At 62.8% G+C, this 27,631-nt stretch overlaps 1 protein-coding gene across 1 annotated transcript; it reads left to right on the top strand.

Moving 5' to 3' along the window:
• The first annotated feature begins 8,141 nt into the window (after positions 1-8,141).
• On the top strand, positions 8,142-26,756 carry LRRC24 (leucine rich repeat containing 24). The gene is made up of 5 exons (XM_084619848.1): positions 8,142-8,338; positions 21,232-21,394; positions 22,519-22,797; positions 23,370-23,538; positions 25,307-26,756. The coding sequence occupies exons 1-5, from the start codon at positions 8,295-8,297 to the stop codon at positions 26,317-26,319; spliced, it is 1,668 nt and encodes a 555-aa protein (XP_084475974.1). The 5' UTR covers positions 8,142-8,294; the 3' UTR covers positions 26,320-26,756.
• Positions 26,757-27,631: the final 875 nt, after the last annotated feature.

The following is a 27,631-nucleotide window of genomic DNA, read 5'->3' as shown; positions in this document are numbered from 1 at the left end:
ACATGCTGGCCTCCTTCCAGCCAGGGACCTCCAAGCACTTGGCAGACATCCGTGATCTGCCTCAGACAAGCTGGGAGCCTGGCTCTGTGTCCCCCTGTAAATTGTGGGGGAGAAACTGAGGGACAGAGCAGGGGAGTGACTCACCCCCAGCTGTGCAAGCAGTCTGTGTTAGTACCAGGAGCCCTGAGAGAGACCCCCCCTAGGAGAGGCTGCCCGTGGTTATCTGGGAACATCCTTCCCACTGCCCCCATCCCCGCACTAGGCTGCGAGCACACTGACTTTAGCCCGCGTGGCTGAGTTTGGAGGGTAGGAGGCTACTTGGTAACTCATAGGAATGCTTTGGCCCTTTCGATACCCTGAATAATAGCCCATGGTGCTTCCTCGCTATGGCGTGCCTGACAACCCTTCATTACTGAAGAGGAAACTGAGGCAGAGCTAAGTGGGGTGACTTGCCCAGGAAGTTGTGGGCAGACCTGGGATTGGCTGCATGGCTCCAGCAGGTGGCCCCAGGCCACACTGCCTCTGGAGCACCCTGCTTGGGCAGCGAGTGGCTTTGACTCCTGCTCCATGGCTTTCTGGGCACTTTGCAAACTTCAGGAGATATTCTGCCAGTGGCAGGCCTGCTGGTGTGCAACTTTACCTGTCAGCTTCGCCTCCCCACCATGGGGACGGAGCGGGAGCCAGGAGCTGCTAATTGCAGTGAAATTATATATTGGATTTATCGACAAACGTTGGCACAATAGGCTAGTTAATTGCAATGATTCCTGGCACCTACGACTGCCACAAAGAGATGGGTGAGGGCTGGTAGCTGGGCTCATATGGCCTAGGAGTGCTTTAAAGCTAAGCAAGAGGGAGCCCTGGTCAGCATTTGGATAAGAGACCCCCGTAGGGGCAGGGCTGTGGATTCAGTAGAAGGGGGTGGCTATCCTTTGCAGAGGAGACATGATCCTGGGGTGGGAGCCTCTCTAGTCTGTTCTCATGGGATTCTTATCCTGCCCTTAGCACTGGAGCCCGTTCCAGACGTGCACTCAGTGATATGAAGTCCCTTCACTGGGGGGCTCCAAAAGGAGGCTCGCTAGCCGTCTGTCTGGGGTGGGTCTGTCACGGAGTCACCGGGCGATGCTCTGGAACTGCTCCCTACGAAGCCAGCCAGGACTCTGGGGAAGTCTCCTTTCTGGGAGCAGACTGTCTGTCTGCAGGACACACAGCTTCCAACTTCCTGGGTCTGACCTCGGAGCATTCAGCCTCCTCTGCCCCTCCATGCGCTTCCCACAGCGAGTCCGCTCAGGCGGGGTCCTGGGGAAGCCAGAGGATCCTGCCCCCCAACTTCGCAGTCAGATGTGACTCTCAGCCTGCCAGTAAAACAGAAGGTTTATTAGATGACAGGAACACGGTCTAAACCACAGCTTGTAGGTGCAGAGAATAGGACCCCTCAGCTGGGTCCATTTTGGGGGGGCAGTGAGCCAAACAACCACGTCTGTACTTCACTCCATGTCCCCAGCCAGCCCCAAACTGACTCTCTCCAGTCCCTCCTCTTCTGGGCTTTGTCCCTGTCCCGGGCCAGGAGGGCACCTGATTCCTTTGTTCTCCACCCCCTTAGCTCTCACCTTGCAGGGGGGAAGGGTCAGGCCATCAGTTGCCAGGAAACAGGGTGTCGGCCATTCTCTGTGTCCAGACCCCTGCACACACCTGCCCTGTAGGGCTCTGCAATGATCATACACCCTTACCCCACCCCCTAGATACTTAAGAACTGCATTGGGGAAACTGAGGCACCCCCACACTATTCAGAGGAAACATTAAGAACGGTCCCGCTTCGTCACAGGGTCGGACACAACAAATCCTTCACTTTGGCAGGGGGTTAGAGTAGCTGACCCTTGCGCTCCCTTCTAACCCTGTGGTTCATCTGAGACTTGCATGTGTCCCTCTTCTTCTTCTTTTTTTTTTCCCCCCCCTTCTCCTTATCTGAGAGATTTTTAGTTGTTTGTTTGGGGGTCTGCTGTGCTGTGCGTGAGCTTGAAGGGCTGGTCCTGCCAACTGCACTCCCTCTGTAGCGCCAAGTACACCTGGGGGGGGGGGTGCTCTTCTTTCCTCCTGTTTTGTCAGTGCTGCCGTGCAGCTCCCACATGCCACCCTAGAGACGGCTGCATTTGGCAGGTGAGTGAGCTGCCCCTGACCGACCTCAGGGGATGGCGTGAGACTTAGTGAACGAATATTTGCGGGGGCTTCTTGGGTGAAAGCTCTGGAGGACACTCCCAGTGTGTCTCGGGGAACCCGTTTTCCGACAGCGGTTAACACAAGAAACTGCCCCACACTGAGCCCTCTCTCCAGCAGCCAGCTGGGTAGCTCTCTGGAGCAGTGGGCCAGAGTGGGGGGCGCTCTGGGAAGTGGGGGTTGGGTTGGGTGCAGCTCTAGGGGATGCAGCCACCCTGGCGATGGTCCCCTGGAAGTGCTGTGCCTCACCGACAGGCCGGGGCCCTGCTCTGGCTGGCTTCACCCGGCCAACGGGGATTGTTCGGGTGTTACAGCCGTCAGTGTCCGCGCCTCCATAGCCCGAGGCAGCCCCCGGCCAGCTCACCCTCCAGGGGCTCTTGGCTCGCCCGCTCTGTGGGGCGGCTGCTGAACTGCTCATGCACCGGGGCAGCTCAATGGGGGCTGCACCCTCATACACAGCGAGGTGTGAGGCCTGCCCCACGCAAGGAGCAGTTTTGTGTGTGATGCACCTGTATAAAACCCCCCCCAGTTTATAAACCACCCCCCACACACACCTGAATACACCACCAGGCCCCTGCCTCACACACAACCCTACCTCCACCCCCAGCTGAGAGCACCTGTGAACTCAGCCCCCTGTGATGACAGGCAGCAACTGTCCTGCCCTCCTGGGAGAGCCGCTGACCTTTCCACCCATGGGCCAATGCACGGCCTGAGCTTCAGTGAAACCATCGTAAATACAGAGAAAGCTAATCACCCCCCAGCCAGAGCATTTCGCACGCTGCGCAGGCGAGGGTGAGGGAGGGCAGCCCTTAGGCGCAGAGCCTGGCAGCTGTGCTCTGTCTTCACACAGGCAAAGCACCTGTTGATGCCAGCTCTGGCCTTGCCCCTGTGTTAATTGGGAGTCCCCTGCCATCTCGTGCAATGCACAGGGGCTCAGAGCTGCCAACACCCTGAGGGTCAATAGTAAGGATTGAACCTGGGACCTTCAGCACCAAAAGCCCCTGCCGGCTGAGCTAAAACCAGCTGTCCCTGAGCTGCAAGCAGCAGGCTCAGGGCAACCACTAGTGGGAGACATGCTCACGCACACTGAGCCACTGCGTGGTGGTTGCCCCTTCTGTCCTTGGTGGCTGGTGGGACCTGAGAGCTCTTCAAGGGGCACCGTGTGGCTGGACAGGAAGGGGAGCCCAGGGGTCTTTAAGCTGAGCAGTCAGGCCTGCGCCGTTCACAGGGGAGGGTGTCGTGGCAACCCCTGCTAGTGCCCCTTGGGGTGGGAGGAGGCGGGAGCACGTCCCCTGTGCATGCTGCCCCCTCCTAAGGGCTGTTTCAAAGGGGCCCTCGCCTGGGAGCTCCAGGTGGCCTGGTGCTGTGAGGCTTTTATGGCTCACCTCAGACTTGTCCTGCCCCCCCCCCCCACCATGCTGCCCTGAGAGCTGGGGGGGTGAAGGGCTTAGACAGTGACCCACCAGGCCTCAAACGAGGCCTCTCCCCCACTTCAAGGGGTGGCAGCCAGTGGGCGCTGTCCATGGTACCGAGCAGCAGCCACCCCGCACCCCCATGCAGGGAGCAGAACCCGGCTGCATTCAGCTGTTGGTGGGGAAAGGAGACCTGGGGATACCTTGGGAGTGGGGGATGTTCTGGGGGGGGGGGGGGGATTGAAGGGAACCATCCCCCTATGGTGACTCCCGGGGCAGCTCTGGAACTGATCAGCCAGCAAGAACTGAAAGAGTCAAGCCTGCCAAGAAGTTTAATAACAGAGCTAATGCTGCTGGCTACGTCTATGCAGCTGTCGCCCTCTGTCCGTCCATCCCCGTACGCCGCCCTCCGTCTGTCCGTCCATCCCCATACGCTGCCCTCCGTCTGTCCATGTCTGTCCAGCCAGCCCTGTACCCCATCCTCTGTCTGTCTGTCTTTGTCCATCCATCCCCATGCACAGCCCTCTGGCTGGCCATCTATCACTGCTCACAGCCCCCTGTCTGTCCATCCCCATACACAGCCTTCTGTCTGTCCGTCCATCCATCCACCCATATTCCCCATAGGTACAGGTCATCTATCGATCTCTCCCCGTATATCCCATCTATCTATCATCCCCACCCACTCCCCCCCCCGCATACATACACACTTGTCTTCCTTACACGTCCCTTTTCTCAGCCCATCAGCCATGCTAAGACCCGTCCCCCTCCCCCCAGGTGTCTGCCCCCCAGGCACGGCACAGCGGTCCCTTGGCCGAACCGAGCCCACACGGCTGTTTCCAGCCGGCTGCCCCCGGCGCTTTCCCCAGCGCGTTGGGGCTGTGAGGAGTGTGAGCCCCCCCCGTCCCCCCCGGGCCGGCGTCGTCGTCGTCCCCGCCGGAGCCCGCAGCAAACGCTCCCGGTCACAGCTGCTGCTATTGACTGAAACCAGCCCCAACGCCCGGGGTCTGCGCCGTGCGGGCAGACCGAGGGGGGGGGCGCTCTCCCCTGCCCCCAGCCCTAGGCTCCCGCACACGGGGTGTGTGTGTGTGTGTGAGACTGACTGAGACAGAGATCTGTGTGTGGATGTCCTATCGGGGTGTGTCAGTGTGCTCTGTGTGTGTGTGGGGGGGGGCGGTGTGTATGCTGTGTGTGGGGGGGGCGGTGTGTATGCTGGGGGGGGCGGTGTATGCTCTGTGTGTGTGTGTCTGTGTGGGGGGGGCGGTGTGTATGCTTTGTCAGTGTGTGTGTGGGGCGGTGTATGCTGTGTGTGTGGGGGGGGCGGTGTGTGTGGGGGGCGGTGTATGCTGTGTGTGGGGGGGGCGGTGTGTATGCTGTGTGGGGGGGGCGGTGTGTGTGGGGCGGTGTGTATGCTGTGTGGGGCGGTGTGTATGCTGTGTGGGGGGGGCGGTGTGTGTGGGGCAGTGTGTATGCTGTGTGTGGGGGGGGCGGTGTATGCTGTGTGTGTAGGGGGGGTGGTGTGTGGGGGGGGGCGGTGTGTGTGGGGGTGGGGGTGTGGGGCGGTGTGTATGCTGTGGGGGGGCGGTGTGTGTGGGGCGGTGTGTATGCTGTGGGGGGGGGGCCGGTGTGTGTGGGGCGGTGTGTATGCTGTGTGGGGGGGGCGGTGTATGCTGTGTGTGTAGGGGGGGCGGTGTGTGTGTGGGGGCGGTGTGTATGCTGTGTGTGGGGGGGTGTGTGTGGGGCGGTGTGTATGCTGTGTGTGTGGGGGGTGTGTGTGTGGGGGGGGGCGGTGTATGCTGTGTGGGGGGGCGGTGTATGCTGTGTGTGTAGGGGGGGCGGTGTGTGTGTGGGGGGCGGTGTGTATGCTGTGTGTGTGGGGGGGTGGTGTGTGGAGCGGTGTGTATGCTGTGTGTGGGGGTGTGTGTGTGGGGCGGTGTGTATGCTGTGTGTGTGGGGGGTGTGTGTGGGGGGGCGGTGTATGCTGTGTGGGGGGGGCGGTGTATGCTGTGTGTGTAGGGGGGGCGGTGTGTGTGTGGGGGCGGTGTGTATGCTGTGTGTGGGGGGGTGTGTGTGGGGCGGTGTGTATGCTGTGTGTGGGGGGGTGTGTGTGGGGCGGTGTGTATGCTGTGTGTGTGTGGGGTGTGTGTGTGGGGGGGCGGTGTATGCTGTGTGGGGGGGGCGGTGTATGCTGTGTGTGTAGGGGGGGCGGTGTGTGTGTGGGGGCGGTGTGTATGCTGTGTGTGTGGGGGGGTGGTGTGTGGGGCGGTGTGTATGCTGTGTGTGGGGGGGTGTGTGTGGGGCGGTGTGTATGCTGTGTGTGTGGGGGGTGTGTGTGGGGGGGGCGGTGTATGCTGTGTGTGTAGGGGGGCGGTGTGTGTGTGGGGGGCGGTGTGTATGCTGTGTGTGTGGGGGGGTGGTGTGTGGGGCGGTGTGTATGCTGTGGGGGGAGGGGCGGTGTGTGTGGGGCGGTGGCGGTGTGTATGCTGCGTGTGTGTGTGGGGGGGGGGGGCGGTGTATGCTGTGTGTGTGGGTGTGTGGGGGGGGGGCGGTGTGTATGCTGTGTGTGTGGGTGTGTGTGGGGGGGGCGGTGTGTATGCTGTGTGTGGGGGGGTGTATGGGGGGGCGGTGTGTATGCTGTGTGTGTGGGTGTGTGTGGGGGGGCGGTGTGTATGCTGTGTGTGGGGGTGTGTGTGGGGGGGCGGTGTGTATGCTGTGTGTGTGGGGCGGTGTGTATGCTGTGTGGGGGGGTGGCGGTGTGTATGCTGTGTGTGTGGGTGTGTGTGTGTGGGGGGCGGTGTATGCTGTGTGTGTGGGTGTGTGTGGGGGGGGCGGTGTGTATGCTGTGTGTGTGGGTGTGTGTGGGGGGGCGGTGTGTATGCTGTGTGTGGGGGGGGTGTGGGGGGGGCGGTGTGTATGCTGTGTGTGTGGGTGTGTGGGGGGGGGCGGTGTGTATGCTGTGTGTGTGGGTGTGTGTGGGGGGGCGGTGTATGCTGTGTGGGGGGGGCGTTGTATGCTGTGTGTGTAGGGGGGGCGGTGTGTGTGTGGGGGGCGGTGTGTATGCTGTGTGTGTGGGGGGGTGGTGTGTGGGGCGGTGTGTATGCTGTGGGGGGAGGGGGGCGGTGTGTGTGGGGCGGTGTGTATGCTGTGTGGGGGGGTGGCGGTGTGTATGTTGTGTGTGTGGGTGTGTGGGGGGGGCGGTGTATGCTGTGTGTGTGGGGGGGGCGGTGTGTATGCTGTGTGTGGGGGGGGGTGTGGGGGGGCGGTGTGTATGCTGTGTGTGTGGGTGTGTGTGGGGGGGGCGGTGTGTATGCTGTGTGTGTGGGTGTGTGTGGGGGGGGCGGTGTATGCTGTGGGGGGGGCGGTGTATGCTGTGTGTGTAGGGGGGGCGGTGTGTGTGGGGGGGCGGTGTGTATGCTGTGTGTGTGGGGGGGTGGTGTGTGGGGCGGTGTGTATGCTGTGTGTGGGGGGGTGTGTGTGGGGCGGTGTGTATGCTGGGTGTGTGTGGGGGTGTGTGGGGGGGGGCGGTGTATGCTGTGTGGGGGGGGCGGTGTATGCTGTGTGTGTAGGGGGGCGGTGTGTGTGGGGGGGGCGGTGTGTATGCTGTGTGTGGGGGGTGTGTGTGTGGGGCGGTGTGTATGCTGTGTGGGGGGGCGGTGTGTGTGGGGCGGTGTGTATGCTGTGTGGGGGGGGGCGGTGTATGCTGTGTGTGTAGGGGGGGCGGTGTGTGTGTGGGGGGCGGTGTGTGGGGCGGTGTGTATGCTGTGTGTGGGGGGGTGTGTGTGGGGCGGTGTGTATGCTGGGTGTGTGTGGGGGTGTGTGTGGGGGGGCGGTGTATGCTGTGTGTGGGGGGCGGTGTATGCTGTGTGTGTAGGGGGGGCGGTGTGTGTGTGTGGGGCGGTGTGTATGCTGTGTGGGGGGGGCGGTGTGTGTGGGGCGGTGTGTATGCTGTGTGTGGGGGGGCGGTGTATGCTGTGTGTGTAGGGGGGGCGGTGTGTGTGTGGGGGGCGGTGTGTATGCTGTGTGTGGGGGGTGTGTGTGGGGCGGTGTGTATGCTGTGGGGGGGTGGCGGTGTGTATGCTGTGTGTGTGGGGGTGTGTGTGTGGGGGGCGGTGTATGCTGTGTGTGGGGGGGGCGGTGTGTATGCTGTGTGTGTGGGGGTGTGTGTGGGGGGGCGGTGTATGCTGTGTGTGTGGGTGTGTGGGGGGGGCGGTGTATGCTGTGGGTGTGTGGGGGGGGCGGTGTATGCTGTGGGTGTGTGGGGGGGGCGGTGTGTATGCTGTGTGTGTGTGGGTGTGTGGGGGGGGCGGTGTATGCTGTGTGGGGGGGGGCGGTGTATGCTGTGTGTGTGTACGACCCGCGCGTGCCTGCGGGAGCCCGGCGCCCCTGCCCCGCACGGGGCGCTGGCGGGGCTCAGGAGCGTGACATCACATCGCAGGCCCGCGGTTGGCCGAGCCCGGGGTGATGTCAGCCGCGGCCGCCAATCGGGTCCGACGGCAGCGGCCCGGGGCTGCGGGTTCGGTCCCCGCCGCCGGCCGGGCGCAGTCGGGGCCGGGCGCAGGGGGTGGCGGACGCGCAGCGCGCAGGGGCCGCCCGGATCCCGCTGACCCGGTCCGGGGCCGCCGCCCGCTGGAGCCGGGGCCAGGCGCGCTGAGGCTCCCCGCGGGCTGACGGCGGATGCCATGGACGGGGAGCGCTGGCCAGGCAGCCCGCCCGCTCAGGTGAGCCCGGGCCGGGGGCGTGTGCGCCCTGCCTGCCCCCGGGGTACGGGGGGGTCCCCGGATGTTGCATGGGGGCGGGTCTGGCTCCCGGGGCTGGGGGTAGTATCCCCCCCGCTGAGGTCACCTTCTGGGGGGGCGGGAAGGAGGAAGGCGAGCTGCGTATGGGAGCAGCGCGGGGCCATCCGAGCTAGGACGCCTGGGTTCTCTTCCCGGCTCTTTGGCCTGCTTCAGGTCCCTGTAAGGTGTGGGTGAGGGAGCGGTCATGCCCCCCCCCCGGTGGGAGGACCCGAGTGGCAGCAGCGGGACAGAGCCCGGGGTGAATTCCTGGCAGGGGAATGGAGATGCCAGGTGCTCTGGGGACACATGGGGCCAGTGTCCGGGGGGAGTTCCTGGTGGGATCTGCTCGCACCTGGGCGCCTTTCCAGCCTCCCTCCCCATTCCGTCACAGGCTGCTCAGGGTACCCAACGAGGGGCTGGCCCCCCATGCAGCCCCATTGATTCCTGAGCAGAGAGTCAGGGCAGAATTGAGCCCAGACGTCCCAGGGCAGGGGACTGTTCTGGTGCCAGTTTGCAGGGGGGTGTTTGGGCAAGAAGGGTTGGGTCTTGCTCCTGGGATGGTCCCCAGGTCCGGCTGGGGCATAGGGAGAATCGAGGGGAGGGGGTAAGACTGAGACCAGAGCTTGGCCGGGGGGGGGGGGGGGAGACTCGGGGATGAGTGGGAAAAGCCAAAGGGAAGCAGCAGGATCCCAGCCAGGAGCATTCCTGTCTCCCTTACCTGTGAGAGAGGGTCACTGGCTGCCACTGCCCCGGGAGAGGGGGTGGGCCAGGATTCCCCCAGCTTTGTGACCCTTTCTGTAGCATCGGGCCTGAGCCAGGGCTGGTGGGCTCAGGCAGCTGATGTGGCCCTAGGCCCAGAACCGCAGGGTCCCACTAGTGGTTGAGGGGGAGTCTCCTTGGCTGAAGTGGCCGGGTCTGTGTGTTTGGAACCCGAAGATCTGTCGTTGCTTTAACCGTGAGGTGCCGGTTATGGACGGTGGCAGGGTGCGCCCGGGTCGGCTGGTGGCAGTGGGTCTGTCTCTGCCTGGGGGGAGGTGTTACATGAATTTATTGATGACTCTGGGGGCTGGATCCTCTGATCCTCAGAGCAGACGCGGCCCAGGAAGCAGTCTGGCAAGGCTCTGCCCTGGTGGCACCCCATCTTCGGGGCTCATTCGCTCCCAGGCCCTTCTGCTGTGGCTGCCAAGCACAGGGCCAAGGCAGTGCAGGTTGTGATGAGGACGCCCCTCGGGACATGGGCTGAGACCTGGACGCTAGCCAGCAACAACCTCGGGGCTGGATTGTCAGAGGGGCTCAGCGCGGTGGGGGCACAGTGGGTGCCAAGCCCTTGACGAGCTGGCCTCAGGCCCTGTCGCTCTAGGAGCAGTTCAGAGCCAGCTGAAAGGGGCTCTGTTCCCACTCCTGGTTCTCTGGACTCCGGGGCAGATGGCTACCAGGCGGCTGACCCTGCCGAGTCAGGGTTAGAGTGCGGCCTGGCTGGGCAGCTGCTGTGGCCACTCTGCACTTTTGGCCATGGTTTGACTTTGTGTGGTTTGCTGATCTCGCTCCGTCTTGCCCGCTGGGTCAGCCAGCGAAGGACCTTGTGTCACGCCCCTTCTGGAGGTCTGGCTCCCTGCGTGCCCAGGGAGTCCACCAGAAGTCACTAACCTGTAGCCAGTTTGGGATGCTAATAATGATAGTGTAACATATTGGACCAGATACATGTGATTGCCACTGCCCCCTAGCTTCCTGAGTCAGAGCTGTTCAGCTGTGTATCACAGGCCCTGTACTGTTAACAGCCACGGAGATTCTCTTGTAACTCAGGTGGAAAAGGCCTGGGCTTTCAGAGCAGGCTGGTCTAATTCTAGCTGTCACTCTGCAGTTTCATGTAGATTTGTTTTATCCCCTGGTGGCAGAAGGGTTCGTCTGAGCAGCTTCCATTTCGGTATTGCGCCAGTTACCTCAACCAGATTGCCACATCTCGCCTGTCGGCAGCATAACCCCTGTGCTAAATGCACTGTGCGGGGCAGAGCCAACCTTATCGGAGAGGGTGGAGCCAACCCCAGGTTTTCATATCTTCCTGGGGTTGGACGAGCTATTGACCCCCCCCCCCCCAACCCCACTGCTGAGTTTGCCTCGGATCAGCCCCTTTGGAGGCACCTAACCTGTTCCGTGGCCCCTGCACTGTCCAAGCAGCAACGCGAGAACTGACCTAACCTATCCTGCCCTGAGGAGCTTCCAGGCAACGAAACAGACCACGGCCGAGAGGGGAGCGAGGAGAGGCTGTCAGTGCGGAAAGGGAATGTGAATCCTGGAAGGAGGAGAGAGGTCGATGGGTGGGCAGGAGGTGGGAAGCTCGGCTGGGAGAAGCCATGAGAGAGGGGCGAGGAGTAGCCTGGAGAGTGTAGCAGTAGGATCGGGTGGCATCATTATCCCTTTTCACAACCAGGGAACTGAGGCACTGAGTGGCCACGGGACCCGCCCTGCCCAGTCCAGGGTCACAGAGTGAGTCAATGTCAGTGCTGGTACGAGAACTCCGACTCTGAGAGCTCTAACATCCCTCCGAGGCTGCGATTGGCTGCGGGCTTTCTCCTCACTTCCTGTCCCAAACCGCTCTGTGAGATTGCTGTGCACCGTTACATGGCTGAGACGTTCCGCTCCAGAGGTGGCTGCATTTCAATGGTGAATGAAAGGATTTATCCTGTGTATAGGACCGTGGGAGCCTTCAATGGAAAAGTCTCTTTCGTCAGATCCTATGTGCGTTGTGACCTGCCGGTGCCTGTGTGCTGTTAAACTCCAAGGCCGGTGGTGGTTAATATTAGCGTAGGGTTGGAGACGGAAGCCCCATTGTGCTGTGTAAGACATGGGCCCTGTCCCAGAGAGCTGGCACATGGCCTGCCTTGGGGGAGGAGAAGCAGAGCCCCAGTCAGTGGCAGAGCTGGGGACAGACTCCAGCTCTCGGGACACCCAGCCTAGTACCCACGACCGGAGTGGGCCAGAACCAGAGCTTTGGGTGGGAGAGAGATCGCGGTGCTGGGCGTGCGGCCGATCCAGCTGGAGTCAGAGCCATCTGACAGCAAGCGGCCCGCATGGTCAATGTCCTGTTCCAGCACTGGTGGAATTGGCTGGCTGCTCCGTTCCAAAGCAAACACGGGACAGAAGCCGTGAGATCCCAGTCGGGCTACAGCCCCGAACCTCAGCTGAGCTGGCTAAATAACCACCCAGATAACCAGAGCGCTGGGCCCGCCCAGCCTGGCTGGCAGACTTTGCTCTTTCCCCCCGCGAGCTCTGACAACCAAGTGAGCCCGAACTGGGGTTTGTGGACTACACTGACCGCTTCTGAGCGACCTGCTGCGAGTTCACACGTCCTGGTGTGCAAAGCGAGCGTGCTGCCAGCACACGAGGCAGGTCAGGTGGAGAAGCTGATCGGAAGCTCCCGGGAGCCGCTCTGCCTGCTCCACTGCTCTGAGCCAACTGCCGGCTTCTTGTCAGAGCCAACATTGTGCGGGGGAGCAGGGCTCTAGCTGGCAGGCTCCCTGCAGCACCGAGCCGTGAAAGCAGACCCCTCGCCTCTGCTCCGCCCCGAGGAACACGGGGTCCTGCTCCCGCGTGCACCCACACGCATGCTCACGCTTCAGCAAACACACCCACACGGCCCCATCAACACGCGCTCCCACCCACACAGAGAAAAGAGCTCCGTGCTAAAACACGCTCCGGCTCAAACGTATGCCCCCTAGCCAAGGACACCCTGCTCGTCCTGCTGCTCATACGCCCCTGCAAACAGCCACCTTCAAATGTAAGCACAATGGGGCGCGCCTGTGCAGGCCAGTCACTCGCACGCACCCAGCATCCAGCACACGCCACGGCACTGACTTCTGTGCACGCTCCCCGGTGCCAATCCCCCTGGACGGACGGGTGGAGAGAGAGACGCTCATGCCCTGCAGCTCTTGTGATTTTAATTGCAACTTTTGTGATGGGGGGTTTTCTGCAAGCCCCGTTACTGCAGGCAGGTGAATAAGGGAGAATCTCTGGTCTCCTCACCCTGGTGAAAAGCCCCAAAATGTAGCTCAAACCAGCAGGTGAATAACAAGAGCCTGCATCTTACCGTTGTTTAAACTCTCCTGGCTTTTGAGCCAGTCTCGTGTCCTTCTGGGAAGGACTGCTGGTTTTTGAACCCATGGAGCGAGTAATCCTGCTAATGATGTGTCTGGAGAGAAGGTGGCAGCTGGTATCGGTTCTCCGTGCCATGGGGCGGGCAGCGTGTGTGTGGGCTGGGGGAAATGGCCAGTCTCTCTGTGTTAACAGTGCTGCGAGAGCATCCGTGCTGGCCCCGGTGGGCCTCGAAACGTGTGAGGCTGTCTGCTTCAGGGCTTTGAGCAGGAGGGAGCTGGGGTCTATTCCCGGCTCTGCCCCTGACTTTGTGTGTGAGACCCTGGGCATGTCCCTTCCCCGTCTGTGCCCAATCCCCCAGCAGCACCTTGCGGGTAGAATGGCTGGAGCAATCTATGGCCCTGAGCTGGAGCAAGGGGCCGCAGGGCCCCGCTCTAGAGTGGGGCGGGGACTTTCTCTGCCATTCATCCCCCTCAGCTCCCCCCGGGCTGTGGATGATGTGTGCGTGTCCGGGGCTGTGTGGTTGCTGCGTGGGCGATGCACTGACCTTTCCTTTGTTGGCCCCTCCCTGCCGATGGGCATTTGAGGAGCTGAGCAGTGTGCCCTGAAAGGACCCCCTGCTTCCCCGCTCCCCCCCGCAGACAGCTGGCGGTTCCCCCCTCTGATAAGCCCCCTCCTGAATTCTCCTCCCTGCTCTCCTGGCTGGTTGGCCCTGGGCGCCCTGATGGGAGCGGGGCTGAGGTCTGGGTAAGTGTCTCCTCTTGGGCGTTATTCTCCCATCTCGCCAGCCTGGCAGCCGCTTGTGGGGCTGGGGGCAGGGGCCTGAGTTGCCGATTCACGGGGACTCCCTGTCACCCTCTGCCTGGCCCGGGTTGTGCGTCGTGACTGTCCAGCGCTGGCGGATATTGTGGGGAAGGTGCTTTACAAGCCCCTCTCAGCTCATTCTGCGTCCCCCACACCCTGCCCAACCAAAGCCCCTCACGGGACAGGGAAGCGGCTGGAGCCACCCTGACCTATCTGAATGGCTGTTTTCTGCTTCACGTTTTCACACGCTTCTGCCGATGTCCCTTGGTCCCAACCCACGGCCGTCCCGCCCTGGGATCCCTGCCACTCTGCCAGTGCCTCTCGATTTCCACCCACGGCCGGCTGCCCTCCCAGCCAGGGGCTCCCGACACACATAGCTCTGCCAGTGTCCCCCAGTCCCAACCTGCAGCCCCCCAGGTGTCCCACTCTGGGACCCACCCCCCTAATTCTGCCCGTGCCCCTCACTCCTGCCCTGCAGCCCGCTGCTCTCTGAGTTCTAGCCTCCTCCTGAGCAGAGACGGATTTGGTGAACAGCAGAATCGAGTCAAAAGGCCAGTGCACCTGTCCTCGCACAGCAGAGTCCTGTCCTAGCCTGCAGGCCTGGCCCTCGGCCGCCCGTGTGCATGGGGCGCAGCATCAAAGCCCAGTTCCCGCCCCCATCCCCGCCATCCATCATCTTCACCCCCTTGATGCTCCTGGCTGGGGATCCCGCCCTGCTCTCCTGACTTGTGGGAGGAAGTTCTGGAGGGTGGTCATGGCACAAATCCTGCACACACAGTCCCTCAGCAGAGACTGAGCTGAGCCCATCAAACTCATCTCACTGATGTCCTGGGTTGGGAGCCCCAGTGCTTCCTTCAGAGCCGGAGAGACTCCGTCCTTCACAGACGGGCCGGGTCCAGCCTGGGCGCTGTTCTAGCAGGTCCTTGCCCACGGCAGGCAGCCTCCCAACCCAGCTTAGGAACATGTTCGGTGCATGACAGCTCCCCAGCTCCAGCGAGATCTCTGTAGGCGAGAGAGGCTCAGGCTGGATCCCGCTGGTGGCTAGCAGCAGAGGTCGGAGCCTGCAGTGGCCATGAGGCCTGCACAGACGGGGCCTGGAGCCCAGCTCCTGGATTAAAACCTCCTCTCTGCTCCCGCCGGGGCAATGGCACTGTGGTGTTTTTAGAGCCCCCGTCCCCAGAGCATCGCTGCACCTGTAGTGCATTACCCTCCCAACCCCCGGGACTCTGGGTAGGGCCATTACACCCATTGTACACGTGGGAAACTGAGGCATGGAGCCACTGAGTGATTTGCCAAGGTCACACGGGGGCATGGTAGAGCAGAGACTCAAAGTCAGGTCTCTCTAATCACGGGACCAGCCTTCTTCTCACAGATCACTGTTAGCCATGCAGGCAAAGGAGGCAGCGTGGCCTAGCGATTAAAGCACAGGACTCCTGGGTTCCATCCCCAGCTCCTCCACTGACTGGCTGTGAGTCCCTTCCCCTTTCTGTGCCTCAGTTTCCCCCCAGTGATCCCAACCCCAGTGATCTCACTGGGCTTGAGGTTAACATCTTCCTGCCCCCCCCCCCCCGGCTCCAAAAGTTGGGAGGGCAGTGACCAGGCAGGGGGACACACCCACCATCCCTGGCAATGCCACAGCCTCCCTCCACCCCTGAGTTCAGAGCAAAGAGAAAAACAGCATCTCTATTTAGTGTGTTTTGGGGTGGGGGTTGGTCAGGTCTGGTCAGGCCGATAGGAAGAAAGTAGCAGGGAAAAGCCAGAGGCAGGGCGTGTGCCAGTCTCAGGGGGGCAGATGTTCTCAGCTGGGGGAGAGGAGCAGGGCGTGGGTGGGTGAGGAGCGGGGAAGAGGAATATATGTGATGGAACGTGTGTGAGTAGGCAGCACTGTCTAATGCATGAAGCACAAGGCCGGGGGTCAGGACTCCTGGGTTCTATCCCCAGCTTGGGGAGGGGAGTGGGGTTTAGTGGGGTAGAGCAGGGGGGCTAGGGACAGGACTCCTGGGTTCTATTCCTGATTCTGCCACAGATTTTCGGTGTGACCCTGGGCAAGTCCCTTCCCTTTTGTCTCTGTTCTCTCCTTCCCAGGGAATCTATATAGCCCCTGATGCTGCCCCGGGGCCCCCCTCTCCTCAGTAGGGCAGGGCTCCTGTGCTCTATGGCATGTGTTGGGCATGCGGCTCCTGATCCCCTCCTGCGATGGGGATCCAGCAATCAGTGCAAGGAGTCAGTGTCCCTAATGCGGGCATCCATTTCTCCTGCCCATATCCATGCATCTCCCCTTCCCTATACACACACGCACATCCCTTCCCTGATCATACACTGTCTGCACACACCTGTTACACACACACACACCCGCTTCCCTGATCATACACAGTCTGCATGCAACCATCACATGCACACCCCTTCCCTGATCATACAGTGTCTGCACACACCCATTACACACACGCACACACCCCGTTTATACACACATAGAATCATAGAATCATAGAATATCAGGGTTGGAAGGGACCCCAGAAGGTCATCTAGTCCAACCCCCTGCTCAAAGCAGGACCAATTCCCAGTTAAATCATCCCAGCCAGGGCTTTGTCAAGCCTGACCTTAAAAACCTCTAAGGAAGGAGATTCTACCACCTCCCTAGGTAACGCATTCCAGTGTTTCACCACCCTCTTAGTGAAAAAGTTTTTCCTAATATCCAATCTAAACCTCCCCCACTGCAACTTGAGACCATTACTCCTCGTTCTGTCATCTGCTACCATTGAGAACAGTCTAGAGCCAAATCACATCACCCTTCCCACAGGCTCCCCTCCCCTACACATACCGACTGTCCACCCCCTTCCCTGCACAGAGATGCCCCACTCCATGCACACACCCGGCTGCCCACTGGGACCAGCCCAACGAGTCCTGCCAGCCCTCACACTCCCGGTGCTTGTGGGTGCCCCTCCCCCTGCCCATGGCTAATCCCTCTCGGGAGAAGCCTGAGTCCCAAATCCCCCGCCCCGTAAGCAGCTTTGGAATTATTTGGAGCTCTTTAAATATGCCATGAAACCCGCGGTAAAGAGGCCTAAGCTGATAGCAACCCCCTGTGATGCCCCTGCAGCGGGGCTGCCTGGGAGTCATGCCCTCCAACCCCGCCCCCCAATAGCCAGCCACAGCCCCCAGCTTCCCCCCCCCCCGCCCAGCTGCCAGCCATCCACGGGCCCCCAGCTCCTCCCCCAGCCACCCAGGAATCGTGCTATCACCCCCCCAGCTGCCCAGGTATCATGCTATAAACGGCCCCCCACCCTCCCTGCTGCCCCATGTCATCTCATCAACCGCCCCCACCCCAGTCACCCAGCTGTCACATCAACCAGGACCCCCACTCCAAGTCTCTGTGTCGGGGGGAGGGTCCCTTTGGCTGGTGCTGCTCCATGGGGAGGAGACAATGCCAGGCTGATGCAGACTTTGCCCACTGGGCTAGCAGCCCAGAATCCCAGCCCCAGCCCTGCTGGTGGCCAGAGCCCGGCACCCCCAGAGCCAGGCACAGTCTCTCTTCCTCGCCTCTCTGTGCGATGTCGTTTCCGATTCCTGGCCCCGTGGGGGAGTCTCTCCCTTGGCCACTGGAGCAGATGGTGTTTGTGTCTCGCGGACACTCCTCTCTGGACGGGGTGGCTCCCTGCCCGTGGGACCCAGCGCTGCGGGGAGCAGCTACTAGCATGCCCCTTCCATGCAGGGGGCCGGAGCGTCCGGCTTCTTGTCTTTGATTTGCTCTCCTCAGTGACTCGTCCGCTCTGGCCTCCTGAGCGTTTGGGGGCAGAGTGGGGTGGTTGGCCCTGCTGCCCGAGGGCTTGGAGTTAAGGTATCTGCCCGGGCTGAGCGGTAGATTGTGTCCACGCGTGAATGTGCTGCCTGGGGACGTCAGCTTCTTGTGGCTGTTTTAGGGGCTTTTCCTCAATTGCTGTGTGTTTGTGATGGGGGCCAGCTCCTCCGGCAACAGCCGGGGGGGGAGCTTGCAGCTGGGCTATTGTTTATTTTATTTGGGTTGGACCAATGTGGGTGCAGCGAGACAGTCCCTGCCCTGAAGAGGTCATGGACTAGTGGCAGGGTTTATCCTCCCCCGTTCAGATAGGGGGGAACTGAGGCGCAGAGAGCACGAGTGATGTGCCCAAGGTCACACGGGAAGTCAGTGACAGAGGCAGGAATCGACTCCAGGCCTCCTGAATCCCAGCTCAGTGCCATGGAAAAGCCATTTTAGGCCCCCACCCTGGTCTGCTCCCTAGGAGCCAGTGCAGAGTCGCTCCCTGCCGTCTGCCCAGTCTAGCTGAGAGTCGCCCAAGCAATGGGAGAGTCGACCAGTGGGAGGCGGTTTGCACAGCCCAGGACGTCTCCTGGTTACCTTCTTTCCCATTAGTCAGCCTCCACTTTCCCTTTGCTCCATTTCATTCTTGTCCTCTCGTTAGACCCCCTTGTTGCCTCCTGACTGATTCCCCTGCCTCCTGGAGGGGCTTGGTCCCTTCCCATACTCGGCCTCCTTCGGATACTCAGCCAGTGTGCGCTGATTGGTCCTATGGGGTGAGCAGCTCTGGGTCTCTCTGCCCCATTGCTTGGGTAATGCTGGGCACTCATGTAGGCCAGTGCACCGGGCACAGCTGAGCCCCAGACCTGTTGGCTCCCAGGCCCTGGGCAGTGAGGCCATCACTCCATATAGGATGCAGCCCACCTGCGTAATGACTTGGCGCTGATGCCCCCAGGGGTTGGCCAGCGCCGTGCCCGCCCGGCAGCTGGGAGGGAGGAAGTGGTGAGAGCCCAAAGGTCTCTGCTTGCACAGTAAGTGACTCTCCCAGGGTCACGCAGGGAGTCTGTGGCAGAGTCGGGAGTTGACCCCCGCTCTCCTGAGCCCTCCCGGGGCTGTGCCCACGAGGCCGTGCGTCAGGACAGGAGGGGAGCCTGGCTCGGGAGTTAGTGTGGGACTTGGCACCATGCTCCCTTCCGGGTCACAGGATCCAGTGCCTGGGGAGTCCTCACCTCACTGTCTGAAGGCTGCTGAGCGAGCCGAGGTCTGTCTGGGGACGTCGCCGCCCGTTGACAGGGGTGGCACCGTGATGGAGAATCTCAGCAGAAGGAAAGGCGAGGAAGGAATGGGCTGGGGTGAGTCCTTCCACCCCGGGGGCAGCAGCTTGCATGGCCCCTGCCCCATGCCGCACTTGCTGCGAGGCCCTTTGGTGTCGAGGGCCAGCCCAGCACCTGTCAGCAGTGAGCAATCGCCTCTCCAGCCCCTAGGCTGGGGCGGAGGCTGTCGGGGGGCTAGGGAGGAGGGAGGGACTGCCCTGGTGTGAGCCCTTCTGGCCGGGTGCTGCTGGCATTCGGGGCTTTGCTTGATTGCTTGAGACAGGAGCCAAAGCCTCTAATGGGTTTAGGAGGTGCTGAGCTGTCTCTGCCCGTTTGGGGGTGGGGATGGTGGCACAAGGACCCGAGCGAACCGGTGAGCATGCCAGTGTCCCTGGCCTGGCTTCGCCCAAGCGGAGCAGCTGGGCCGGAGCCTGGGGTCCAGTGGGCCAAGCGGGTCTCTTACCCTTCCTGTAGCCAGAAAGACCTCGCTGCCTGCGGGTGTCTCCATGGGGCCCTGGCACCTCGTGACCACGGCTGCCCATCTTCAGCCCAGGTATCCAGCCCAGGGGCCCCACCCAGCCTCTTCCCCCTCATCTGTGGGGCCTCCTGTGCGGTGAAGATGTGTCCCAAAGCACGTGGGAAAAGGAGACCATCTCACTGTGCTCCTGCCATGGGGCAGCACAGGGCTCCACGTGGCCCCAGGGCCTGGGCCTAGTTAAGGGGACACCCCTGGGGCAGGTTTGTGGGTGTCAGAGCCTGAAGGCGGCAGGGGACAAATGGCCAGTGGTGGCCCGGTCCTGGGGCTCCTGGCCACGATTGTTGGCAGTGTTCTCTGAGGCCGCTCTCCTGGTCCCCATGGCCGTTCCAGAGGGGGAGGGGACCCCACACCCATTCCTACTCCTTGGGGTGGGGGCCCACTGCTGTTCTGCCAGTGGCTGCAGAACTGGAAATCAGGCCTCCCCAGACAATGACAAATTAGTGAAAGCAGCTTGCGAATCCCCAGCAGACAGCTGGCGGTACCCCCCACCTCCACCCGCTCTGCGGGACAGATCACGGGAGCCAGGGAGGGACCTGAGCCTGGCAGGGAGCCTGCCCACTCCAGGGGTGGGATCAGCGCTAGGCCCTTCCTCAGAGCTCTGGGGGTACGTCCCAGGCCCCAGAGGGCTCAGGGAGGGGGACCCTCTGCTCTGGAGACCAGCAGTAAGTCCCTAGCACCCAAGCCGCTGGAGCATCTCTCTCCCGCCTGCCAAGAGAGGTGCTCGCAAAGTTTGGGGGCTAACTGCCTGGGGGCTGGCAAGGGGTGCGGATCCCCCCCTCCCCCCCGGCTTCATCTAATAAGAGCTATGTCCCTTTAACACAACACCCTGGGGAACGCGGTGTCTCTGCTCCCCCATCCCAGCCGGCTGCCAGGCGCAGCCCTGCCCGGAGCCGCTCCGCAGGGCCTGGCATTTGCCCTGCATTAGGCCCAGCCAGGGAGGGGCCTTCCCCACTGAGACGCAGCCAGGCCGACCGCTCCTTCCCCGCAGGGAGCCCAGGGCAGGCCCCTGAGCAGGGGTTCTGGGAGCCCCAACTAGCCGATGCCGCGCTGCTCCTTAGGGAGTGGGGGCGTTCTGGGGGGGCCAGCTGGTTCCAGGATGAGGCGACAACCCTGTCCTCCCCATTCCTGCCTGACAGCTGGCGTGATGAGTTCGCTGGGTCTCAGTCCCGTCTTCGCCAGGGCTGGGGGCCAGAGATGACACGGCCGCTGGCGCTCGCTGCAGCCTCTGTCGGGAGGCCAGGGACTGAACGGGCCCCAGAGGGTGAGCCCCCGTCGCTCTGCCCCTTGCGGGACGCCCCAAGGCCATCGGGCCCAGGGCTGTCAGCCTGGCCTCATATTGGGGCAAAGCAGAGGGCCCGATCTTGCTGCCATGGGAGTCACTCGGCAAACTCCACTTGGCATCAGTGCGGGCAGGGCCGGGCCTGTGAAGTGTCAAAAGGGCTGCAGAGCAGGGACGGGGAAGGAGCTGGAATGGGGGGCTGGGGGCAGGGTGGGAAGGCTGGGGGGATTGGTGCTCAGGGACGGGGAAGGAGCTGGGGGCAGGGAGGGAAGGCTGGCGGGGATTGGCACTCAGAGATGGGGTGGGGCTGGGGGCAGGGTGGGAAGGATGGGGGGATTGGCGCTCAGGGACGGGGAAGGAGCTGGAATGGGGGGCTAGGGGCAGGGAGGGAAGGCTGGGGGTGGGGGTGTTGGTGCGTAGGGACAGGAGGGAAGGAGCTGGGCTGGTCCGGACAGAGCTTCCAGCCCCATCAGCCCCACTGAGCAGCGACAGAATCTTGACGGCGGAGCTGCAAAGGCCTGATCTGGTCCTACCCAGGCTCCAGGGCAAGGCTGTGCCCTACTGTCCAGCCTCTGGCCCATCCAGCTCAGAGCATCTGTCCCCTGTCCCTTGGGAGCCAGCACCCCCATTTGCCCTGCCATTCAAAGTCCGTGTTCCTTGCCCCATTGGCTGCTCCCCCAACTGATACCTCCCCATCGTGGGGGCTGCTCCAGGCCGTTCTCCTGCCTCTAACCGGTGCTTCCACTCGGCTCTGGGCCGTTTCCCCCAGGGTCGGGGTAGCTCTGGGCCGTGGGAGCCCCAGTCTGGTTTGGGGATGGATGGGTAGGACTCACATGTGAGTGTCGCCTTCTGGTGGCCGGACCCGTGTACAGGAGCAGGGACCTACTGCTGGGGCTGGGCCGAGGAAGACCTCCCCTGGCTCAGCGGGCAAGCGTGGGGCACCTGGTTCCAGTCCCGTCTCCGCTGGGGCGGTGGGGTTTGGGGCAGGGGATCCGTTCAGCATTGGCCATATTCAGCCCCCGCTCTCTGTCTCTTTGGCAGCTGGTCTAAAATGGCCCTGCTTGTCTCGCCCCTCCTCCTCCTGGGCCTGCTGGTGCTCAGGGCCAACGGCTGCCCTGCTACCTGCCGCTGCTACAGCATGACCGTGGAGTGCGGCTCCCTCGGCCTCAAGGAGATCCCGGCCAGCATCCACCCCTCCACCCAGGTACGGCCAGGCCCCCCCCCCAGGCCCCCCAGTTTCATGTTGGCATCCATCCAACAGGCACCCTTGGGAGCGGGGGAAGGGTCATTATCCCCTTCTACAGAGAGGGAAACTGAGACATGGGGCAGGACCAGCCCAAGGTCAGGGATGGAGCTCAGGTGCCCATTATTATTATTATTATGGTAGCGCTAGGTGCTGTACAGACAGAATAAAAAGTCAATCCCTGCCCAGGCTAATTACAGGGCTAGAGACAACAGATGGCTACAGGCGGGGGAGAACAAGTATACGATACTGGTCCATGGCAGGCAGTTGTCTCAATGCGCTCGCAGCTGAAAACAGGAGCTCGTGTTCGATGAGCTAGACCAGGGGGAGCCGGGGGAAGGATCCAAAGAGAGGGGCCAGCTGGGAGAACGGTCTTGGCAGCAGAGTGGAGAGGAGGCGGGAAGATTGCGTTTGTGGGGGCCAGAGAGAAGGATGGAGCCCTGATGGAGATGCTGGGGCGAGGGTTTGAGCGGTGTGGATGGAGAGGAAAGGCCGGATCGTAGCGATGTTGTGCTGGAAGAGTCTGCATAGCAAGGACTGGTCTATGTGTAAAAATTAACTCGACTTGGCTACAGGGCTTAGGACTGGGGGGAATGTCATGCCCTGAACACCTCACTCCTGGTGTAGACGCCACAGGGGCTGGGTCAGAAGGGGCCGTCGGCACTAACAGCCCCACCCGGTCCGCTGGGTGAACCGGGCAGCAGGCCCCTCGCCAACCTGCAGCCGCTGAATGAGGCTAGAGAAACCAGGAGAGAGGATGGAAAGGCCAGTGCTGTGATGAGCCTCAGTGCATTCTGGGTAAACCCTGCTAGAATGCCCCCCGTGCACGCGGGGTACCCGACCCCTGAGCAGGGGCCCTAGTGACAGAGCTACTGGGGCTTTATCCCTGGCCCGGCTGGCACGGGAGAGCCCTGGGCCAAAGCCTGGCATGTGGGGGAGGGAGGTTCTGTCAGGGCTGGGTTACTCCAGTGGGAGTTGCACCTGTTTCTCACCATGGGGCAGGGAGGTTGCAGGGGGCTGGGGAGGGCTGTGCCCCCCGGGGGGTGAAGCCAGGGTGTTGCTCTCAGCCCGTGTCCCCTCCGCAGACCGTCTTCCTGCAGGATAACAGCATCACGCAGATCCACCAGCAGGACCTGGCGGTGCTGCGGGGCCTGCGTTACCTCTACATGCAGAACAACACCATCTCGGCGCTGGAGCCGGGCGCCTTCCACAGCCAGCAGCACCTGCTGGAGCTGGCCCTCAACGGCAACCGCATCCACCTCCTCGACAGCAGCATCTTCAAGGGCCTGGAGCACCTGCGCGTCCTCTACCTGGCCGGCAACCAGATCACCAAGCTGCTCGACTTCACCTTCTGCGACCTGCAGGTGAGAGGGGGCTGCCTGTGTCCGCCCACTGGCGGGAGCCCCATGCTGCCAGGGGAGGCAGGTGCTCCGCTCCTGGGAGGAACACAACAGACAAGGGGCTGGAATGGCCTGAGAAACGGAGGTGAGGCTGGGAGCCCGGATTCCCCCACCCCGTCACATGGGAATAATGTTCCCGCATCCCCCAGGGGCCAGTACGTGGAACGCGGAAAGAGCTGAGCCTGTTACTGGTAAATGCTCCGGGGTCCCTGTGAAATTGGGGGGGTCTCTTGTGGCTCGCAGCGTGAAGGGTAGCGGCTTGCGGCATTCTGGATATGAGGCGGGGGAACGTGTATGCGAGACGGGCTGGGAACCGGCGGGCGTACGTCAGCCCCTGTGTACGCGACGGTGTGTTTGGTGGGGGCGTGGACGTGGGCACGATGGCTTGTGCCCGCCGGTGCAGGCGCGTGTTTGCCCAGGCGTGGGCATGTCAGGTGTGTCGGGCCCCGTCAGCCCCCCAGGTCTAGCCCAGCGCTCTCCAGCGGCCGAGCGAGCAGCCCTTTCAGGTGACCCTCCGTCCCCCTGCTCCATTGCAGAGGCTACAGGAGCTGCACCTGCAGGAGAACAGCATCGGGGCGCTGGAGGATCAGGCGCTGGCTGGGCTCTCCTCCCTCGCCCTGCTCGACCTCAGCAAGAACAACCTGCGCACCATCAGCCGCCCTGCCCTGCGCCCCCTCATCAGCCTGCAGGTGCTGAGGCTGACAGGTAACCACCGCCCCCCCCCCCCCGTGCCAGGGCACCTGGCCGCTGCAGCGCCACCTGCAGGTCGGACGGGGTGGGGGGCGGAATCTGCTGGTCTTGTTGCTTGGCAGGACCAAGGGCTCCCTCTGGAAAGTCCAGTGATGATCTGTGTGACCAGGCCCTGAGCCTGGCTGCCCCCCGTTCCCAGCGTTCAGGCTGTTGGGGCCCAGGCAGCTCTCTGGCCTGGATGCAGAGCAGGGAGCTGGCAGAGAGAGCCAAGGCTCTGGGCAGGGAGTGGGACTGCAGGCTGCTCTCCCCCCGGCACAGCAGACAGGGCCCTGGCTCGGGCAGCGAGGCCTGGTGTCATGGAGTCACCGGGCGATGCTCTGGAACTGCTCCCTACGAAGCCAGGCCGGACGCTGGGGAAGTCTCCTCTCTGGGAGCAGCCTGTCTTCAGGACACACGGCTTCCACCTTCCTGGGTCTGACCCCGGAGCATTCAGCCTCCTCTGCCCCTCCGTGCGCTTCCCACAGCGAGTCCGCCCAGGTGGGGTCCTGGGGAAGCCAGAGGGTCCTGCCCCACAACTCCGCAGTCAGACGCGTCTCTCAGCCAGCCAGTAAAACAGAAGGTTTATTAGACGAGAGGAACACGGTCTAAACCAGAGCTTGTAAGTGCAGAGAACAGGACCCCTCAGCCGGGTCCATTTTGGGGGGCAGTGAGCCAGACAACCCCGTCTGCACTTCACTCCATGTCCCTAGCCAGCCTCAAACTGAAACTCCCTCCAGCCCCTCCTCCTCTGGGCTTTGTCCCTTTCCCGGGCCAGGAGGTCACTGGATTCCTTTGTTCTCCAACCCTTTAGCTCTCACCTTGCAGGGGGGAAGGGCCCAGGCCATCAGTTGCCAGGAAACAGGGTGTCGGCCATTCTCTGTGTCCAGATCCCTGCACACACCTGCTCTCTAGGGCTCTGCAACGATCATACACCCTTACCCCACTACCTAGATACTTAAGAACTCCCCAGGGGAAACTGAGGCACCCCCACAATATTCAGAGGAAACATTAAGAACAGTCCCGCTTCATCACACCTGGGGAATTAGCTGCCGTGGGGTTGCCCCCTGTTGTCCAGGGGGGATAGAGGGTGCTGACTGGTAGGGGCATTTAGGGATTGTCCCCCAGCATACTCCCCCAGCGATGGTGTCGTTCAACATCTCTTCACCTGTCAGGCGTCTCTGAGAGGCAGCGGATCTAGCAGTTAACGACTGGGGCGGGGAGTCGAGAGGCCTGGGTTTGATTCCCGACTCTGGACACACTCCCTGTGGGACCCTGAGTGACCCCCCCTCCCCTCCGGCAGTGCAGCGTGGACGATTGCGCTGGGGTGTGGGGGCTGAGGTGCCGAAACTCTCTCAGAGCACAACGTCCAGGAGAGGGGCGAGGTGTAACCAGTCTGCCCCCATGGGAGATCGGTCACCACCCAGCCCCCCCCACCTGTGCTCAGCCCATGAGCCCCCCCCCCCTCCTGGACCACCCCATGGCTCTCCCTGGCAGGGAAACTCCCCCAGCTTCAGCCAGACTTTCCTTCGACTGAATTTCAGCCCACTCCCCGAGCTACCCACCCCACACGATCCCCACCCCGGCTCCCTGGAGCTGCGCAGCACAGCTCCCTGCGGCCCGGTGCGCCGCGGTGGTATGGCTGAGCCGTCTAGACGTGCCTCTTCATCGGCCGGCCCCTTCCTTGGCTTGGGGCGGGGCTCAGGCGACTGGACACCGTCCCGACTGACCCAGCTTCTCTTGGCAGAAAACCCCTGGCGATGTGACTGCGCCCTGCACTGGCTCGGCGCCTGGATCAAGGAGGAAGGGCAGCGTCTCCTCAGCTCGCTGGACAAGAAGATCGTGTGCTCGGAGCCCCCGCGCTTGGCCTACCAGAGCCTGCTGGACATCTCCGGGAACAGCCTGATCTGCATCCCGCCTGTGCTGAAGGTGGAGCCGCTGGAGGCGACGGCCCGGCTCGGGGACGACCTGCGGGTCTCCTGCCAGGCCTCCGGCTACCCGCAGCCGCTGGTGAGCTGGCGGAAGGTGGCCCACGCGTGGGCAGGGCCTGCCACGGCGAGCGCCAAGCCGCTGGGTGGAACGGCGGAGCTGCGGGAGCCCGGCGGCAGGGAGCGCTTCGACTCGGACACGGGGAGCGGGATGCTCTTCCTCAACAACATCACGGTGGCCCACGCCGGCAAGTACGAGTGCGAGGCCTCCAACCCGGGCGGCACGGCCCGCGTGCTCTTCCGCCTCATGGTCAACCGCTCCCAGCAGCAGCCGCCGCCGCGCGCCTACCCGGCCTCCGTGGACGTCAGCCAGGAGCCCCTCTACGACATGGAGAGCATGGACTTCAACGCCCTGAGCATGGCCATGCAGACGGCCATCGCCGTGGGCATCTCGCTGCTGGCCCTCGTCGCGCTGCTCCTCGTCGTCATGATCTACAGGAAGCACCGCAAGCGGAAAAAGGCCAAGAAGGAGGAGAACATCCTCTACGTCAACGACTACTCGGACGGGCCCACCACCTTCGCCCAGCTGGAGGAGTACCGCGACGAGCGGGGCCACGAGATGTTCGTCATCGACCGCACCAAGCCGCTCTTCGCCACCTACAAGGACCCCAAGGGGCTGGCCGGGGCCTTCCCGGGGCTTCCAGAGCTGCTGCAGGACCAGGCCACGCAGACCCTGGAGGGGGAGGAGGAGGGCGAGCGGGAGGCCAGCGAACTGTTTGTCAATCAGGGACTTGCGTTCCAGCCGCAGATCGCCTACGAGATCCACTGCTGAGGCGCCGTGGGGAGATGGGGGGCGTTAGGGCAGGGCAATGGGACAGACCCCCCCGTCCTCACTCCAGTGCGGCTGTGACCCCTGACCGGTCTCCTGCGTCCCTGTAGCTGCGATAGCTCTGCCCTCTGGGATTTCGGGCAAGTAGAGAGGGAGCTGGGTCTGCCCTGGCAGAGGCTGAAGCCTGCCTGGGCGTCACCGGCACCGGGCATGGTTGGTTCCCGGGGGTGGGGGGCGAGACAGGCCGTCTGCCCAGCCAGACAGCTGCACGGCAGGGTGAGCCCCATTTGCTCCCGGCTTCCCCTGCCCGGCTGGAGACACTGTGAAGCCACCCAGGGCGTCGCCGGCCTGGCCAAGGGAGGGAAACCTCTCCCGGAGCTGAAAGAGTCGCCGGGGGCGGGGTGTTTTTTAACGAAAGAAATAAAATTGCGTCACTGTCAGGAGCCATGGAAAAGCGCCATATTTGTAGGACCTACAAACCCCAGCCTGGCTCCGGTCCGTTCAGCCCCAAAGGCGGGACGTTTTACACAGGCGCGTGACGGCCAGAGCTGGGGGTTGGTGCGTCCGGCCCAGCCCTTTCTGTTACCCTCTGCAGGGAGCGGACCCCATCGCTTCCCAGCCCCCAGGCCGGGGCAGAGCCCCGTGGCTATTTCTAGCTCTGGGGTGTCCTCCTGGGTGTCGATCCCCTTCCCTGGGCCAGGGGATGCTGCCGCTGAGTCCTCCCATGTCCCCCCCCTCCCTTGCTCACACGTACCCCAGAACCCCAGCTCGGCTCGGGCTTCTCTTAGCTTCCTGGTTCTGGCCCCAAGGCCAGGCCAGACCCCCGCGCTGAGCTAAGTTTTTTCTTAGCCACCGTGACTGTACCCTGGGCCAAATGGATCTTTGAAAGCCAGCGTCCTGAGGGGCCAGAGATGAGCCTGAGGGTCAGTGGCCTCTCGGGCTGGGTCGAGTCCCTGCCGCCGCCTGGCTCGTGGGAGCCCTGCTCCAAGGGTGGGTGATGGCTCCTGCCCCACGATGGCACTGAGATGTTGCTGATCCCCCGCATCCTGCTCCTCTCCCTCCCCGCTGTCTCGAAAGTCCCCACGCTCTCGGCGGCTTTGCCTGGGCAGGCCCGCAGGCTGGGCTGGAGGACGACAGGCTGATGGTGGGGCTGCTAATATTTCCGGCGCCCCCCAGAGTTCGTGCTCGAGGACAGACGCACCCCTCCCAGCCCTGGGAGTGCAGGGGGGTTGCGGAAGGAGTAGAGGGCACAGCGCGTGGTGCAGGCAGATGCCGAGTCGCCCTTTCCTGGCAGGTCTCGCAAGCAGCTGCGACT

The sequence above is a fragment of the Lepidochelys olivacea genome, assembly GCF_965140295.1.
Source record: "Lepidochelys olivacea isolate rLepOli2 genome assembly, chromosome: 2".
NCBI lineage: Eukaryota > Metazoa > Chordata > Testudines > Cheloniidae > Lepidochelys > Lepidochelys olivacea.
This window is presented reverse-complemented; position numbering and strand designations above follow the sequence as displayed.